Source organism: Drosophila navojoa, chromosome 3, assembly GCF_054131105.1.
Source record: "Drosophila navojoa isolate 15081-1374.11 chromosome 3, UAZ_NAV_1.0, whole genome shotgun sequence".
Lineage (NCBI taxonomy): Eukaryota > Metazoa > Arthropoda > Insecta > Diptera > Drosophilidae > Drosophila > Drosophila navojoa.
In genome coordinates this window covers 25,027,330-25,044,756 of record NC_142891.1, presented here as the reverse complement: position 1 = coordinate 25,044,756, position 17,427 = coordinate 25,027,330, and the positions used below count along the sequence as shown (strand labels likewise).

The 17,427-nt window shown below is 39.1% G+C and overlaps 2 protein-coding genes across 2 annotated transcripts in view; both read right to left on the bottom strand.

Annotated features, from left to right (window-relative positions):
* Window positions 1-17,427, bottom strand: part of numb (NUMB endocytic adaptor protein) — a 187,242-nt gene that overhangs the window by 12,745 nt on the left and 157,070 nt on the right. The window lies entirely within an intron of this gene.
* On the bottom strand, window positions 13,241-14,288 carry Adhr (Adh-related). Its single transcript, XM_030385320.2, has 3 exons — window positions 14,129-14,288; window positions 13,662-14,066; window positions 13,241-13,597 (listed from the first exon to the last, which is right to left on the bottom strand). The coding sequence occupies exons 1-3, from the start codon at window positions 14,222-14,224 to the stop codon at window positions 13,268-13,270; spliced, it is 831 nt and encodes a 276-aa protein (XP_030241180.1). The 5' UTR covers window positions 14,225-14,288; the 3' UTR covers window positions 13,241-13,267.

The following is a 17,427-nucleotide window of genomic DNA, read 5'->3' as shown; positions in this document are numbered from 1 at the left end:
TCAGCCACAGATGATCCAGAGGGACCCTCAGCCACCCACCCCTGCCCAGGAGGCCAGACAACAACATATGCCACACACTCCAAGTTCGGAGATTATATTGAAAAGTTTTGTGTGATTTTTTCTGCTGCTGTTTGCCATAGCACAAAAGAGATTTTTCTTTGCTTTTGTCATGTGTTTGTGTGTTGTGTAACGCTCATTGTTTCTTTTGCCATTGTCAACACTCTTGTGTGTGTCTCGTGTTTTGTGTCTCGTTATTTACCAGGCTCCGCCGTACAGCTGCCCCGTTGCCCTGGCTGCGGCTGTGTTGGGCGCAAATTGCACTTTTGTAAAAACAAATGGAAGAAACAATGCCAGAAGCAAAAACATTTTCCATTTAGCTTCCTGCCCAGTTGCTCTCGCATCAGCCAGGCATAAGAAAGGGCTTTCGAATTTGTCTAACCTTCTGCTCTCTCTCTTTTTTTTCATTTTGAAGCTTTTCTCTCCTTTTGCTTAACTTCTCACTTTTGCGACCCGCACGGAGCGAAACTTTTGTTGTCGCCTATTTGGCTGCCGTTGACAGTTTAACTTGTGCGACTTACGCAATTCTCGATTTGTCCCCTTTTATCATGTGCAATGCGTCTCTGCGTCGAGATGAGGAATCAGATGTCAGTTTCCATTTGCTGCAGCTGCTGATTGGGAAAGTTCGCTTTGGATGGCTTTTAGCACTTGCCATACATACACCCAGGGGCGTAGACAAGGGTCGTGGGGGGATTCTTATTGAAATGTCGACCTACCTTGGGTATTTGGCGACAGTATGTAAATTTTTAAAATAAATTAATAAATTGAAATAATTATATTTATTGCATATTATTTGGAAATTAATAAAAAATAGTAAAAACAAAAAATTAAATTAATAAAAACAAAATATTATAAATAAATTTAGCTCTGAGCTGAGCTTTTGATTCATTTTAAACATTTAAAAAAAATTGAAGACCTGTCACTGGGGTGTAGACCCCACGCTGTTCTCTCGCCCACGTCAGGGCATTTGTATATATGTATTGTTTGCTTAGTTAGCTTTTAGTCATATAACAAAGACTTTCCAATCGAATTTTGTTCAACTCAACTAGCTCGAAGTATTTCAAATCAAAACTTTTACTCTTATGCCCTCTATTTAGCTTATATTATTTTATGTACCATTTACTTTTCAACAGCATATATGTTTTTTATACAAAACTTTCTTTCAGATCTCGACTTTATTAAAAATTTCGACTTTATTTAAAAGCAGTGAAACCATTAAATATAAATTATAAATAGTTAATATTTATATAATAGTTATTTGTTATAGTTTCTTATGTTTTCTTATACTATTTTCTTATATTAATTAATATTAGCAATTATTTTACTATGGAATACATGTGATATTTCGCAACTGCCTTTAAATGATTTGAATTAACCGTAAAAATTATTATAGTTTCTATATTGAATTATAATTTTATTATCATTATTATTACTATGTGGACTTGTAATTATATTTGAACATAAATTACAGATTTCCATCAATATGTTAAGTCCATTACATCATGTGCCCAAAGTGGGGCACATCATTTGTCCGAGGCACAGCGGACCACAAGAATATATTCATTCAGAATCGAAGGCGTCGGTCGGTTCAACTCATCAATTTGGCTGAAGGCGGCCCATAATCACATGTTGTAATTATGTATTATTTATTTTTATTTATTGTATAAGAGAGAGAGAGAGAGAGAGGGAGAGAGAGAGAAAGCATTTACTGATTTATCGTTGATAAATTTATGAAACTTTTTATCTCGACCCTTTCGGCCTGTCCAGCTGGCCAATGGACAGGCTATCAGCCATGAGCCGTGAGCCCTGAGCTGTGAGCTGTGAGCCGTGAGCCGTGAGCTTTGAGCTGGGACAGCCTGTGGAAACTCATCAATATCATTAATCATAAAATTAAGTATCATTTATATTAATTTATTATTGTGCGGCAGAAATTTCAGCGGCGCTCGCTGCAGCTCCACTGATTTATCACATAATGTTCATTATCATGATGATGTTGTGCTCATTTCGACAGAACAATCTCTCTCTCGCTCTCGCTCGCACATTCGGCAATGCCTTGCCCATCATTAATCAGCTGCGGTATCGGACGAGGAGCGGGCAACGGGCAGAGAGTGTATTTCGACTTCGACTTGGACTTCGAATGATGGTTGGCTGGCTGTTCGTTTGTCATTAGCTCGGCGCTGCTGTTGTTGCCCTTCGTTTCGTGCTGCTCGGGGCGCTGTAATTAATTATGGGCCTTTGTGCCGTGCCGACGATTTTCAGTGGTTTGTGCTTATGAAAAATTACATATAAATTGGAAACACTTAATCATTTCGATTTACATTTTAATTAAAATATTATACATCAAAACAAGACTGCAATGAGGCAGCCCATTAACATAATTCCAATCGACCTCGAGCTCGAATAACACAGATTTACCAACTATGTATATGCGCTCAACCCTTTTGAATTTTCCAGCATGCATTTTGGGGGCGTGTCTGCCCGAAAGGGTGTCAAAGTGCAGGACAATGAAAAATAATAATGGAATCTCTTACATTTGACAGGCCAAACGAGCTCGAGACCAAAGGCCAACCAAATACAAAAGAGAAAGAGAGAGAGAGGGAGTGAGAGAGAGGGAGGGAGGGATGGGAGGCCACACAATCGAATACAAAGCTCGTAGAGTGAACGACGTGCTGGCCAATTCACAATTTAACAAACTAATAAATATTTGTTGGCTTCCGGTGTGCTAAAAGGGAAGCCCAGCCGAGTGCAGTCCAGAAATAAAGCGATTCCCTTGGCAGAGCTGGAGCTGGAGCAGGAGCCAGAGCAACAGAACAACAGGCTGGCCGAGGGAAGAGCAGGAGAACAAATATAAATCAAAGGTTGTGCTAAACTTTTGGCCTGCTCGATGTCGTTGCCAGAATAACAAGGATTCGCGAACAGCCGGCGAGAAGGGAGAGATAGAGAGAGAGAGAGAGAGAGCTAAGAGCAGGCGAGGATCAGGAGATGAGGCAGGCTGGGCGAGAGCTGTGCGAGCTGTGGTGGGTCTGATAGCTGATAGCTGGGTAGGCGACTTTTGCCAGCTTGATAACTTGATAGGTGCCTGCACATTCTTGTTGTTCTTGTCGTCGCTCTGTTGTGCTGTTGGCTCCAACAAGGACACTTTGGTGTTGGTTTAAGGAGACCGGGCTCTCGCACATGGCTTGCAACTGCCAGGCTGTCGGATATGCACTGACATAAATTGCTTCAGCTGACAACGGCAGCGGCAGGAGCAGAAGATACTGCAGCTACCCAGGAACCTTGCCCCATGATTACTGCTTGCTTGGTGGCCTGTCCGACAGCCAGCCAGCCAGCCAGACAGACGGACAACCAGCCAGCCTGCCTGCCTGCCTGCCAAGGCAATAACTTTTCGCCTGGCCTTAGCTTTCCTTTCCTTTCCTTTCCTTTCTTTTCCATTCCAATCCTATCCTGTTCTATGCTTAACCCATACTATCCAGCTTGTTCCGAGGGCACCGTCTGCGCTTTGGGGTAAAATTAATATTAAAATGGAAGCATCGGCTTCCATCGTCGGACGCATTGCAATGCAGGGACCCCATAGATATACCAAATGGAGGCGAGCAACGGGTATGGCTAACGCCAGTCAGTGCCAGGCCAAAGGACATTTCCAATTTATTTACGCTCAGAGGCACTTTGTCTGCCCTGCCTCTACCTCGACCCGCCGCTCTCCGCCTCAACTGCTCACTGCTCATTCTGCCAATCTTTGGCGCTCTCTTTGCTGCTACGCTTTTTGCACTGCGTATGACAGTATTTGTGTAGTCTGTCAGCCGTAGAGTGTCGAGCGTATAGCGGGGGCGGGGCGGAGGGGCGGAGGAGGTCGTCGGAGTGCACAGTTCCGACTCTTTAGACTAGTGGCCTTTCGTTCCGTTCCGTTCTGTTCTGTTCTCTTCTCTTTATTTTTTTTCGTACTTCACAGAGCTTCTCGTTCAGATTTTGACAGCAAAATGTTCCTTCTGGTTGTGTTAGTGTGAAAAGTGTTGAAAGGTGTGAAAATGAAAATTTACTACTTACCGCTAAGATTTATATTCTCAATTTTTTTTTTGCTCTGCTTTTTGTCCCCTTTGCGTGCTGGACAAGCCGGCGTACAAATGTGGAAAAGACTTTTATGACACGAGCTCACAGCGTCATGAAGATGTTGCACTTCTCTCAGTCTCTCCTTCCATCTCTCCCTCTCTCTCTCTTTCTCTGTTTTGGTCAGTTTATTTTCCAGTCAAAATTTATTATACTAACCATGGCAAACGGTTCAGCCCAAGGGCTCGCTTTTGACGTATTCATTTTACTATTATTTGAAACTGCACGAAAAGTGATTTGTTATTTGAGTTAAGGATTGTTATACTAATTTAATAAATATATATGAATTTATTAGTTTTAGGTAAAGAACATTAATAAATATTTTATAAATAGTATTTTATTTTGCTAGACTTAGAAAATATATAAAATGTGTAAAACACAAACAAATATTTAAAAGATTTAAAAATAGCAAGTTAACAGCTTTTATGAATTTAATTTAAAAATTATTATATACATAACAATTTTATAATAATTATTCAAAAATTTTTTTAAGAATCTCTATATCATAACAAGTAAGAAGACTCTAGTCGAGACTGCTCGACTAGGAGATACCCTGAACCCTCCAAGCTGATATTCTTATCATTCTGCACTTCTTTTATGCACGCACACATACATACACATGCATCCACCCTCACGCGCCCGCGCTCTGCTAACTGCGCAGTAAGCAGCGACTGCGCTTGGGCTGCGCTGCAGTGTGGGCAATAGTATGAGAATTTACTTGGTGAATAACTTCGTTTGTAAACATACGATCTTAATGAAATTTTCAGGGCGTAATTATATGGTCAAAATGTGTGTACATTCCAAAGCACAAGTCTCTAGTACTTGAAATACGTTTTTTACAAATTTGGGGCGAAGGGGACGTGGTATCCAAAATCTGTTGATTACAAAATGTTTGTATTCATCATATATATATACACAGTAAATCTGAAGTCTCTATGTCTAATAGTACTCCGATGAGGCTCGAAAAACAAAATCAATTTTTCGATTATTCTCGATAAAAAAGTTATCGGATGAGTTATCGAAAAAATAAAGCAAACTCGTACTGCGTATGGTATTCACGAGTATGCACAAAAAATTTCAGCTCTCTAGCTCTTATATCTTCTGAGATCTCGGCGTTCATACGGACGGACGGACGGACGGACGGACGGACGGACGGACGGACGGACGGACGGACGGACAGACGGACAGGGCTATATCGACTCAGCTCGTCGTGCTGATCAAGAATATATATACTTTATGGGGTCTGCGATGATTCCTTCTGCCTGTTACATACTTTTACACAAAAACATTATACCCTGATTTCCCATTTTCAATGGGTTCAGGGTATAAAAATCCATATAAACTCATTTCAAAATTTAAAGTTTATAAATATATTTATAAGTATAAAAATTATTTCGAAAATGTCCCAAATTATAAAAATAATAATAACAATAAAATAATAGTAAAAATAATTTAACCTTTTTTTAAAAAAATATATAATTTTTTTTAAATAATATATAAGTGTACATAGTAAAATGAAAAAAAAAATATATATATATATATTTATATTTATAATCTAAATATTTTATTTATTTTATTAAAAGCGATATAAATTAAAATATTCACTTTAACTAATATTTATATATAACTTGTTTTTATTTAATACATATATATAAATATGTTTAGAAATATTTATTTAAGAATCATGTCATTTGTTGAAGAACTATTAGCAATGTAATGCACTATAGCATAGAAAATATTTACATTTATATATTATATTTGCAAGTAAAAAAGGCTCAGACGGAAAATATTTGTTATATTTTTAATACCATTAAAAATATATACATATTTTGTACATCAAATGGCAAAAACTGTATTTTTCCCTGTCTCACTCTTTTCCTGTCTCACTCTTTACGTTAAATAACAAACTCAGTACGCTCTAAAACTCATAGTGTTATATAGTAATCGGTCTATACACATTTTTTTCTACGATCCACAAATCTCTATCATATAGTTTACTCTCATTGTCGAGTCCTCCTCTTCGCTTGCACAACATGTTTACAGCTCGAAGTCGAGCTGTCGCGCTGTCATCGATTGGCATCATCGTGCGACGCAGCCCACAGTTTGAAGGACATCGAATCTTGCCTCCAGCTACACACATGATAAATGACTGTCTCCAGCTTGTCGTCCACAATGGAATGCTGCCTTGCTATGGAGCTAACTTCAATCGACTCCACTGTGCGTCTGCAGTTGCTGCACAATTTACATTCAAGTGGCAAGCGAAATAAGAGTAAGGGTTCGTCCGTCCGGCCAAGCGAGGCAGTCCAACAGCTTTCAAGAGCGACGAGCGTAAGTGCAGCGGTAAACAAGTTGCTGTCCAGAAGCCAGGGCTGAATCAGTAGTTGAACAAGAGGGTGAACTCTCTCACTCGCCCTCTCTCCCTCCCACAGCCTCACCCACAACCTCACCCACAGCTTCGCAGCTTCTCAGTTTGGCCACGCCCAGTTGGGCAAAATGTTTGTTGCAGCGACCGAGCTCAACGGGCGGCGCCATTTACCAAGTGTCAAAAGCAAAGCTAAAGCCATTGTCGACATGACTTTGGACAACAACAACAACAAAAGCTACAACAACAACTAGAACATACTAAAATAAACAACAACATCTGGCCAAAAGTGAAATGCTGCGTTGGCAATTGCTGAGGAGTTGCCAGAAAACTTTGGGTCCTGGCCCTCGCCTGTCACCGGTTCACCCCTCCGTCTGTCCGTCCGTCCGTCTGTCTGCCTGACTGGAGAACAGCATGTGTCAGCTTTGCTGGCGATTTTACGTCTCGGCGGGCCAGCGGGGCAACGAGAGTGAAACGTTAGAAAACTGGGTGACAAGTAACCGGAAAATGTATTTTATTGTTTGCATCCGGGCATTTCATTCAGCTCAACAACACGCAGCACGCCCAGACTCCGGCCCGGACACTCTGGACACGCCCCTACCAGCTACCCACTGCCAAATCCAGCAAATGCCCCACTAAATTTGTCGTGTAATTGATAATATTGCACTTCTTTCGCATTCAGCCCTTCGTAGGCGCTTGAAAAGTTCAACAGGATAACAAAGGCATAAACAAATTCGAGTTAGCTCTGTGGTTCCTAGCTAAACGAGAGCTTAATTCGTTTTCATAGACGTTTGCCAGAGCAAAGTGTGCACGTTAGTTATGCGCTAGCGACTCACTAAGAAAATCCTCCTTAATAGACTATTATTGGCGCAAAATGTTTGCTCAGTAATTTATTTATTTCCTAATATACTCTAATGAAACTTTCAGCTTGGGAAAGAATGAATAATTAAGATAAAATTAAAAATTGTTTACCTATGAGTAGTATTTAATTTAAGTAATTTAGTAAAACTTAAATCAACCTAAAATTGCATAAGTCTATACATGAAACTTTAAACTTTAGCTTATTCGGCAAGGTAGGCATAATTTTATATCCGAATTTTCAAAGATTCTTGAATAGAAAAAATTATAACTTACATTTATAGACTTTATTCAAGCAAACTCGATCTGAGTTAGATATCATCTCACGCTGCTCCGAGATAATCTTACTGATTTTACCCCAAATTATTTACAGCGTAAAGAGTCGGAAAGCAAACATCATTCTGGATATCCGATATGCAACATCTATGATCTTTAACCTGATTTACTTGAAGAAACCGATCAACTCCTCGATAGTGAACATTTAAATAGAAATGAAAATGTAAAAAAAAAAAGAAAATAAAAGTAGTTTACATTTTATTCCAAGATTAGAAAGAATTTAGTAGTTTTTATTTAACAATAAATTAATATCATAATGAATCATAATCTAAAATTAAATAAAATAAAAAATAAAAATAAAATAATAATAAATAAAAATTAAAATAATATTAAAAAATAAAATAATAATAAAAAAATAAAATAATATATTAGAAAACTAAAATAATATAAACAAATAACAAAATAAATTAATTAAATAGGTTAAAATAAGTTAAATACATAAAGAATAATAATCATCGCATAAATATATGACAACTTAACATCAAGAACAAATGACCGCAATGTCATAATATTTCAGCGAGCTTTGTTGCTCTCTAGGGTAGCGTCGCGTCGAGCATGTCTGCTGAGACGATTGTGAGTATGGCGAATAATGTGCCACAACATGGTTGATTTGCACACAACAGAGATTCTCGTACACCTCTTGAACCGAATGCCAAGTTGATAGATTGTCCAAATGTGCTGCGTATGAGCGAAAGAATGAGCGCATGAATGAATGAATGAATGAATGAATGAAGAAATGGACGAGCCACGTGATGTGCCAGCCGTTTGCCTGATGCCTGCTGCCTGCCTGCTCGTCGCTCCAGAGATTGATGGTCAAAATGGCTGTTGATACATCGTCGAAGAGTGTGTGAGGGAGAGAGATAGTATAAGAGTGAGAGGGGAATAGAAAGTGCCAGCAACAGCGACTGATGGCTGCTGCTCAGCTTCGAGTTCAATGAAGAAAAATAATCACCCAACATCATTTATTCTCCGTTTTGCCTGCCGCCGCTGTACAACACCCATCAATCTTTGTTGTTGGCCCAAAGTGGGCAGCAACAGCAACAGCAACAACTGCAGAGAAGCAACAACTATCGGCCATGACCATGCCACGTCTGCTGATGTATATATACTCGTATACTTTGCAACTTGACAGCTACTGACATGGACGCCAAAGTTTTGGCTTGGCTTGGCTTGGCTTGGCACAGCTGACAGACGACGACTTTTGACGTTTGCCTGCAATTAACGGATGTGCCCCCTGTCATGGCAGGCCCCACCGTGCCCCGCACATTAAGCAGTGTTGAAAAATGGCCGCAGCTGCAGGTGAAAATGGGCACAGCGAATGCTGCCTAATGTCTTGACAGCCGTCGGGCTGAGTCGCCCATCTTCCATCTATCAGGCCATTTTAATCATTAATTTCAAGGCCCACACAGAGAGAGAGAGTGAGTGCGTGTGTATAAAACTCCGATTCTGTTCATGTCCTTGTTTGCCAAGACTAATTTGTTGGCCGGGTCGCCAACTATTTCATGTTGGCAAGATTTGATCCTTGCAGCGTTGCCTCATTTTGTTGCAAGTCACTTGTAAAGTCGTTTATCATTTAGTTTTTGCTTTTTGGATGAGCAGAGACCCATGTCTCTCACACATGGTGAATGGCGAATGGCGAATGGCTCCTCCAACAGGCGCATCAACGTCAGCATCAGACGGCACATAAACGAGCATAGCCGGGGGGCTGGGGGGGCCCTGATGACGTTGAATGATTCTCTAGTGGGTGTGGCAGAAGCTGTGGCATTCACAAATAAATGAGAAACGGAAGACTCAAGCAGAACAACAAGAAACTTATATGCATCGCTATGCATAATGGCTAAACTGCCTGATTATAAATATAATTAGTTTCAGTTTAGGAATCTGCAAAAATATTCTATTATATATAGAGAACATACAAGCATACAAGGCATAGATGTACTCTAGACTCTAGAGATATAATTTCACAAATAGTTGGTATACTTTTAGTAGATGAATCAGGAAGTTTCTTTGTATTTGCATATTTGTAGTTCGGATCGGCCGAAAGCTAAGGTTCTATATTGAATTAAAAAAAGTATTGTATGAATTTAAGCAACCAGGAGTCCTGGTCCAGGACTCTAGCGTCCTATTGAATATTGCCTTAAGTAATATACGTCTTTCGCCTTTACAGGGTAATACATTTACGTACAAGCATATACAAAGCTTTGATTATAATCACTAATATCATTTTATGATGGTGAAGCACGCCAGGCTCACCTATTTACATACTAGAAATCAAACATAGCAACCCAAAAAAATGCATACATATTTAATATAGGACATGACTATATGGTTATGGTTACCATATATCTTTATACATTTATCAAAATATATTTAAGATCAGTTACTCTATTAGATGTACATACATATAAAGATCTGTTTGTGTTGACTACTACTATTCAAATAACCCAATTATAAGAACTTTGTGAACTAGGCCTGGTTCCATCAGTACACACTTGTTTTCTTAAAAGCTATGCAAAAGTCTCTTAGACACCCCATTCTAAAGATTTTATATTAAATTTACTATAATACATGCATTTTTATAAGCTACCAACAAACCCTTTCATTATATTTTATTATATTCATTTTAAATTTTTATTTATTATAACCGAGGCTAACTTTCCCTGAGACTATGTACATATGTATGTATGTGTTTCGCGCAGCCAACTTCAATTCGTTCGGCTAAAACTCAATAAGGGAAATCACACTGAAATATTGTATATTGTATCACTAACCAGAGAACACATAGACTAGACAACTAGTGGAAAGCTTTTTGCACGCTTTTTCTGGGAGTTTAGCACCCCAGACTGCTTTGAATTCGCTCGGCGAATTACTTTTAGGCTCGAGCAACGAAAATATACGAAAGCACAATCATTTCGCTTCACGCGCTCGACCGAGATGGTCAAATGTTGAACAAAAGATCCCTCTATGCTCAATTGTTCCCCTTGCTCTCTCTCTCTCTGTGCTCTTTGCTCTCTCAAATGTGTATATGTGTGTATGCATGTGAGCACAAGCAGCAGCTCTGAGCTGCCAGCTCATGAAAATTGAAATTTCTTCGCAGCAAGAACCCATGCCTTCCCTTCTGTGTGAAGAGTATACTGAACTTATCAAACCGTTTAACAAGCTCGTACAACATATGTATATGTGTTTTCGATATTACTTGTGGGAAGGGTATAAAAGCGTTGCTGCTCATCATGAAAATGCTTTCGCGACGAATGTGCACGCACACACTCTCCCTTGCTACATGTATTATGAACATTTGTGTGCCTGTGTGCATAGCTCTTGCTGTCTGCAGCGATTTCAGAGCCCCGAATTCGCATTTGGTAGATCTTGTGAACTTCTCACACATGCATACATGCATACATGCATATGTTTGATTGTGTGTACGCAGGGGCCACGATACTCACAAATGATGGGGTGGGTGATCATTGTAAAAGCATTTGACTGCCTTTGTGCCTTTATACATATGTGCGTGTGTGTATGTTTATGTATGTTTGCATTCGACATGAACATTGGCGTGTGCCTACCTCAACTTAGAATTGTGTGAAGGATTTTGGGCTTGAATTGAACAGGCGCGCTTATGTTTAAGTACCTGATTTTCTGTCAATGATCGTGGGTTTGCCTATCAGAACAATTTAGTACCTGATTAATCCCAGTGGGCAAAATGGGATGCGATTTTGGAACCCATGCACTTGTGCACACATACATATGCAGGTCAATTTGACCCTTTTAAAAAATATTAATCCACGTACAGGTCAAATTGAACCTTTTTAAAAGGGTGCCCACTGGGATTAATCAGGTACTAAATTGTTCTGATAGGCAAACCCACGATCATTGACAGAAAATCAGGTACTTAAACATAAGCGCGCCTGTTCAATTCAAGCTCAAAATCCTTCACACAATTCTAAGTTGAGGTAGGCACACGCCAATGTTCATGTCGAATGCAAACATACATAAACATACACACACGCACATATGTATAAAGGCACAAAGGCAGTCAAATGCTTTTACAATGATCACCCACCCCATCATTTGTGAGTATCGTGGCCCCTGCGTACACACAATCAAACATATGCATGTATGCATGTATGCATGTGTGAGAAGTTCACAAGATCTACCAAATGCGAATTCGGGGCTCTGAAATCGCTGCAGACAGCAAGAGCTATGCACACAGGCACACAAATGTTCATAATACATGTAGCAAGGGAGAGTGTGTGCGTGCACATTCGTCGCGAAAGCATTTTCATGATGAGCAGCAACGCTTTTATACCCTTCCCACAAGTAATATCGAAAACACATATACATATGTTGTACGAGCTTGTTAAACGGTTTGATAAGTTCAGTATACTCTTCACACAGAAGGGAAGGCATGGGTTCTTGCTGCGAAGAAATTTCAATTTTCATGAGCTGGCAGCTCAGAGCTGCTGCTTGTGCTCACATGCATACACACATATACACATTTGAGAGAGCAAAGAGCACAGAGAGAGAGAGAGCAAGGGGAACAATTGAGCATAGAGGGATCTTTTGTTCAACATTTGACCATCTCGGTCGAGCGCGTGAAGCGAAATGATTGTGCTTTCGTATATTTTCGTTGCTCGAGCCTAAAAGTAATTCGCCGAGCGAATTCAAAGCAGTCTGGGGTGCTAAACTCCCAGAAAAAGCGTGCAAAAAGCTTTCCACTAGTTGTCTAGTCTATGTGTTCTCTGGTTAGTGATTGTATACAATGTGGCACGCGAAGTTGGTTGCGGCAACTGGTGAGCATAGACATCAACCATCGTGGGCATTTTAGTAGAGACACACACCATACTAGCATGATTTTAGGTTCCACATTTGTTTCAGGTCAATGTATTGAGTACTGAATAAATACACTTTAGTCCAGCCACTGCACCAAGATAATTTTGTACCATATAGGTACAACAATTTAGGTACTTCAATAGATATCTTAATGAGAACATATATATGTAGATTTAAATTTAATAAGGTATAGTTCCTTCAGTGCAGTGTCGCTAAAACTTAATGTTGAAAAAGTCCCAGCAACTACTTTAGTCTGAATTACTATATTATTATTGTCCCTAGACAAGCTTCTATGAGTAAACTTATATGGATAACGCATAGCAATAATCAATATGGTATATATTTATTTTACATAAAAATTTCGATCTAACCGTTGCTGTCAGGAGGGCTAATAAGAAAACGTTGAAAAACTGAGTACGATTTACTTATACATATGTAAATGATCTGTACATACATTATAAACAATAACAAGCAGTCCTTTGCTAAACTGTCTACAAAGTTATATTAGTCGAATTATTTTTTCTCCAGTATCCAATTTCTCAACATAGTTTTTACTTGAAATTTAAGTGACATCTACTATTTTTTTTATTTTATCAATCAGAATTTTACTCAAATTTATAATATAAAAAAAAAAATACAAAAATGAATCAACACACATTAACGTATTCATTTTATCTGTATTGCCCTCGAGTGGTATTTCTTGGCGCTTCTGTTGCACTGTTAATCATTTTCATCCTCTACCTCGTCCTGGTGGGGTCTCTGCATGTATTGGAGCAATTGGTCGGCCATTTGCCAATACCAATGTAGCTTCACCAACTCCAGTCCGCCCTTGTCCGCTATCCAAATCTGTCCGTTCTCGCCGCACTCGATCGCCTTGACGATGTTCTTCGCACAAACAGTGGGCGACTGGCATGGAGCCGTGCGGAGGCGATCGGCGAACGACTGGCCATAGCTGAGGAAAGCAGTGAGCTTACGATCGACGAAAAGCTTGGTGGGTCCACAGCACACGGCCATCACAGCTACTCCATTTTGCGAGTAGTACAAGGGATCCTATGAAGACAAATGGACATTACACTCGATTCACTGAACACCTCCATCAGAGGGAAAGACTTGCCGCTAGACTTCTGGTAAAGCCAATCACACCGAATTTGGATGCACTGTAGGCGCAGAAGACGGGCGAGGGATCCAGTCCAACCACGGAGGTCACGTTCACAATCATGCCGCCCTTGCCCATCTGCTGCTTGTCCATGTAGGGCAGCACCGTGGCGCAGGTGTTCATCATTCCGGTCAGGTTGGTGCTGATCGTTGCATCGATGTCCTGCTCGTCGCAGAGCGTTGCCCCGTTGATGAGCACATCGATGTAGTCCATTTGCACCATGACCTCGTCGAAGTACTGCTTCATGTCCTCGCGCGCCATCGTCACATCGTAGGTCCAGAAGAAGATCTGGGTGCTGTGCTTGATCGACTGCAGCTGGGCAATGGCCTGCGGATTCTCCACACTGTGAAGGATGGCGAGTTTCTGGATGGATCGTAGCGATATTACACCAATTCATAGGAGTCCCAAAGCACTTGATTACTCACTGCAATATTCTTTCTCATCAGCACCTTGCACGCCTCCAGCGAGATGCCTCCACAGTCGGCCACATAACAGATGTGTTTGCCTGCCAGATCGAACATATTTACCAAACGGCTCGGCCTCTACTTTATCACTGAGCTTTCGAATTGTGCATTTGCCTAACCCACTTCAAAATATTTTATTTCACTTTTTTTTTATCTATTTAATTAAATAAAGAGCTTATCTCGTCTTTGTTGTGTCCATTGCTCTGACTCTTGATATTTATTAATAAGAACGTATTTACGACTGCATAATAGAAAATCTCAAGAAAACAAAAATACTCAAATTCTCATGAAATAATCAAGCTAATTCATTTGAATAAGTTCTACAATTGAAATGCAATTGTTAATGGTATAATCGATATACAATTTCTCTAGAAAACCCGTTAGAATCTAAGGTTGAGTAATGAAGATTACTTAGCTATTTTTCTTTTTCTATATTTCTTAGAATTTAAGCAACATTTTTTAAACTTCATCATACATCAATTTAATCTTTTATTTTCTTTCTTTTTTGTATTTCTTAGAATGTACAAAACTCTCTTAAATTCAATATTTGTTTTCCCATATTTCTTACTCATTTATTTAAACAATTATTTTCTTCTGTATTTGGTTTTTTGATGGAGCATACTTTTTGGCTGAATACACAGCTATTTTATAGCAGTCAGCTTTTGTGCGGTGTAAGCTTAAAGACGTTTCGAAAACTACGCTTTCAGCAAGGACCCAAACCTATATGGAAGCCCTCTTAGCCAAGACACTCACTGCGAATTTGGATTGAGTTTACGCTTATTTAATTTTTATACCGTGAACCCATTAAAAATCAGGATATAATAATTTTGTTATTAGATCATTCCATGAACTCAGATTCAAGAAAAAAATTTATGATACGTCTTCCTATAGCAAATTTTACATAGCAAAATATATAAATAATTAAAAAAATGTGTAAGTTAAAATGTATTTATGAACTAATTTTAAAAATATGAATAATATAATAATAACACTATTTTGTTTTAAATAAAAAACTAAATATAATTAAATATTAATTTAATATAATTAAATCTTTTAAGTTTTTCATTTGAGCTAAAAATTCTACAAGCTGAACTCTTAGTTGTCAGTGCTTAAATGTTAATTTAATTTTAAACTTGTATTAAATTGTATTTTAAATATTTTTTTATTAATATTCGCTGGCAAATATTTATACATATACTTAAACTCTTCTATATGTTAAATGCAAATTGAAAATCTATTAAAAATGCATTTATTATTTGATGACTTTCAGCCCTTCAGGCAACAAAATTTAAATAGCTCAGCTGGTAAACTGCGTCGTTCCGCAGCCTATTACAAACGTTAACACTTTAAGGCAAAACACGTATAAGCACCTGAATATTTATATCAAACAACCTGGACAACTCCTTGGCCCAGCAGCGATCAGTTGTGTTTAACGATCGAGGCAAGTGAATGCCGTTAAATGGAGACTAACTCAATTGGTAACTGCCGCGGCAACAAGTTCTGCGTCTGCGCAGCATCCTCGCTGATGCTTCCTGTTTGATAAATTCAAAAATCAATTGAAAATGCCTGAAAGGCCGACGCGCCAGGCAGCCAAATAGACAGATTCGCGGAAAAGCAGCTGGAAGCAAGAGCGAATTTTCGTCCAGTGTCAGTGCTGCTCAAAAATATCACGATATTCGAGTCACGGTTTAGTGGCTAAGCAGTGATTCAGTAGTTGGTCGAGCAGCGATAATATGATATATATATATATTGTAGACATGAGTTTTACCGGCGTAAGAATATTAACATCAAAAGCAGGAGAACGGGAGAGAGAGAGAGAGTTAGACATTTGCAAATTCTCTCTAAAATGAGTGAAGTGTGAAGTGACTGAGTAGATGCCGTTCCTGATAGAATGAGTTATTGAGGAAAAATACTTTTTAAAATTTGATATCAATTAATAATTAATATATACAAATATTTAATAATATTATATTTAATTTGATTATAATATTAATATTTAAAGGACTTTATGAACCGTTACTTTAATGTAAAAATAAGTCTCATTAGATAGTTTTATGTATATATTATAAATTTATTATTCTGGAAAGAATCATTTTGTTATATAAGAAAATGTATTTAATTCCAATCATAGTTTGAAGAGATCTAAGCTTGTAAACCTTAAAAATATATTTAGTTAATAAATATACATACATATATTATACTACATACATATGAAAAGAATAACTATATTATTGTTTTTTTTGTCATAAATAGTGTATCCTTAATTATTAAATTTATAATAAAAAGCAATAACTATGTCATCATTTACTATCATATCAGCAGGAGAAATATTGTCAACCTTTCATATAAGCTATACCTCATATTTCCATATATAGCATTCTGTTAAGCCTAACTAGTCCGACTCTTCGAGTCTCTAGTTGAAGCTCCCAGTGAGTTGAATATAAAACTTCTACGGCACCTCTGACAGTTGTTTGTTAGTCTGTGAGAGGAGGTAGAGGTGGAGGTAGAGGCCGATCGATTTGGGATGTACCCCTCGCGCGTGCGTTGGCCTCGATGGCCATGCAAATAAATCACAGTAGAAAATGCATTCGATGAAAAAAAGCGACGCATAAGTGCTGCCAAATAAATTCTGCAATTTATTTATTGCACTGCCCGGCCGGCTGCTGTTCGCATCGAGAGTCGAGAGTCGAGAGCCGAGAGTGGAGAGTCGAGCATGGGCATGGGGCAGGCCTTGGATCGGACTGAGGCTGGCTATCGGCAAAGTGCGCATACAAAGTATTTTATTTCATTGGCAGCAAATTGGCAATAAGTGAAATTGGTTGGCCAGCTGAACAGGTGTTTGCCATTGTGGCGGGCTCTGGCCGCAGCTCGATTGCCGTTTGGGAAATTGGGTTAGCCGCGATGGGGCGTGCCACTTCAAACAGAGCACAAAACGTTACTCACAATACGAAGCAGGGCCGCGGATGCCAGCAGATTTCGTCTGTCTGACCCATATCTGGCATTCACCTCTGAGCCGCGTCCATCATTAATTATGGCGTAGACGCGGCGCGCTTACATTTCCGCATAAATAAATCAATTGTCGTGAGCGCGAGCCAAAGTGCAAATGAATTAGCATTTATACTCGACACCTTCTCGCGCGGCGCACGCATCGTTAGCCCAGGAGTCGGCGTCAAGTGCAATTTGGCCGCTAACAAAGGCCCATTGTGAGCGAGCCGAGTCTTGGGAAAGTCTTTCGCTGCGTCCAGAAGAATGCCAGACTC

Bases quoted from the DNA above. Each gene is read 5' to 3' on its own strand.
- Adhr (XM_030385320.2), bottom strand. From the start codon at position 14,224: ATGTTCGATCTGGCAGGCAAACACATCTGTTATGTGGCCGACTGTGGA. The intron at 14,067-14,128 runs GTGAGTAATCAA...CGATCCATCCAG, and splicing joins TGATGAGAAAGAATATTGCA to AAACTCGCCATCCTTCACAG. The intron at 13,598-13,661 runs GCAAGTCTTTCC...TTGTCTTCATAG, and splicing joins GCTTTACCAGAAGTCTAGCG to GATCCCTTGTACTACTCGCA.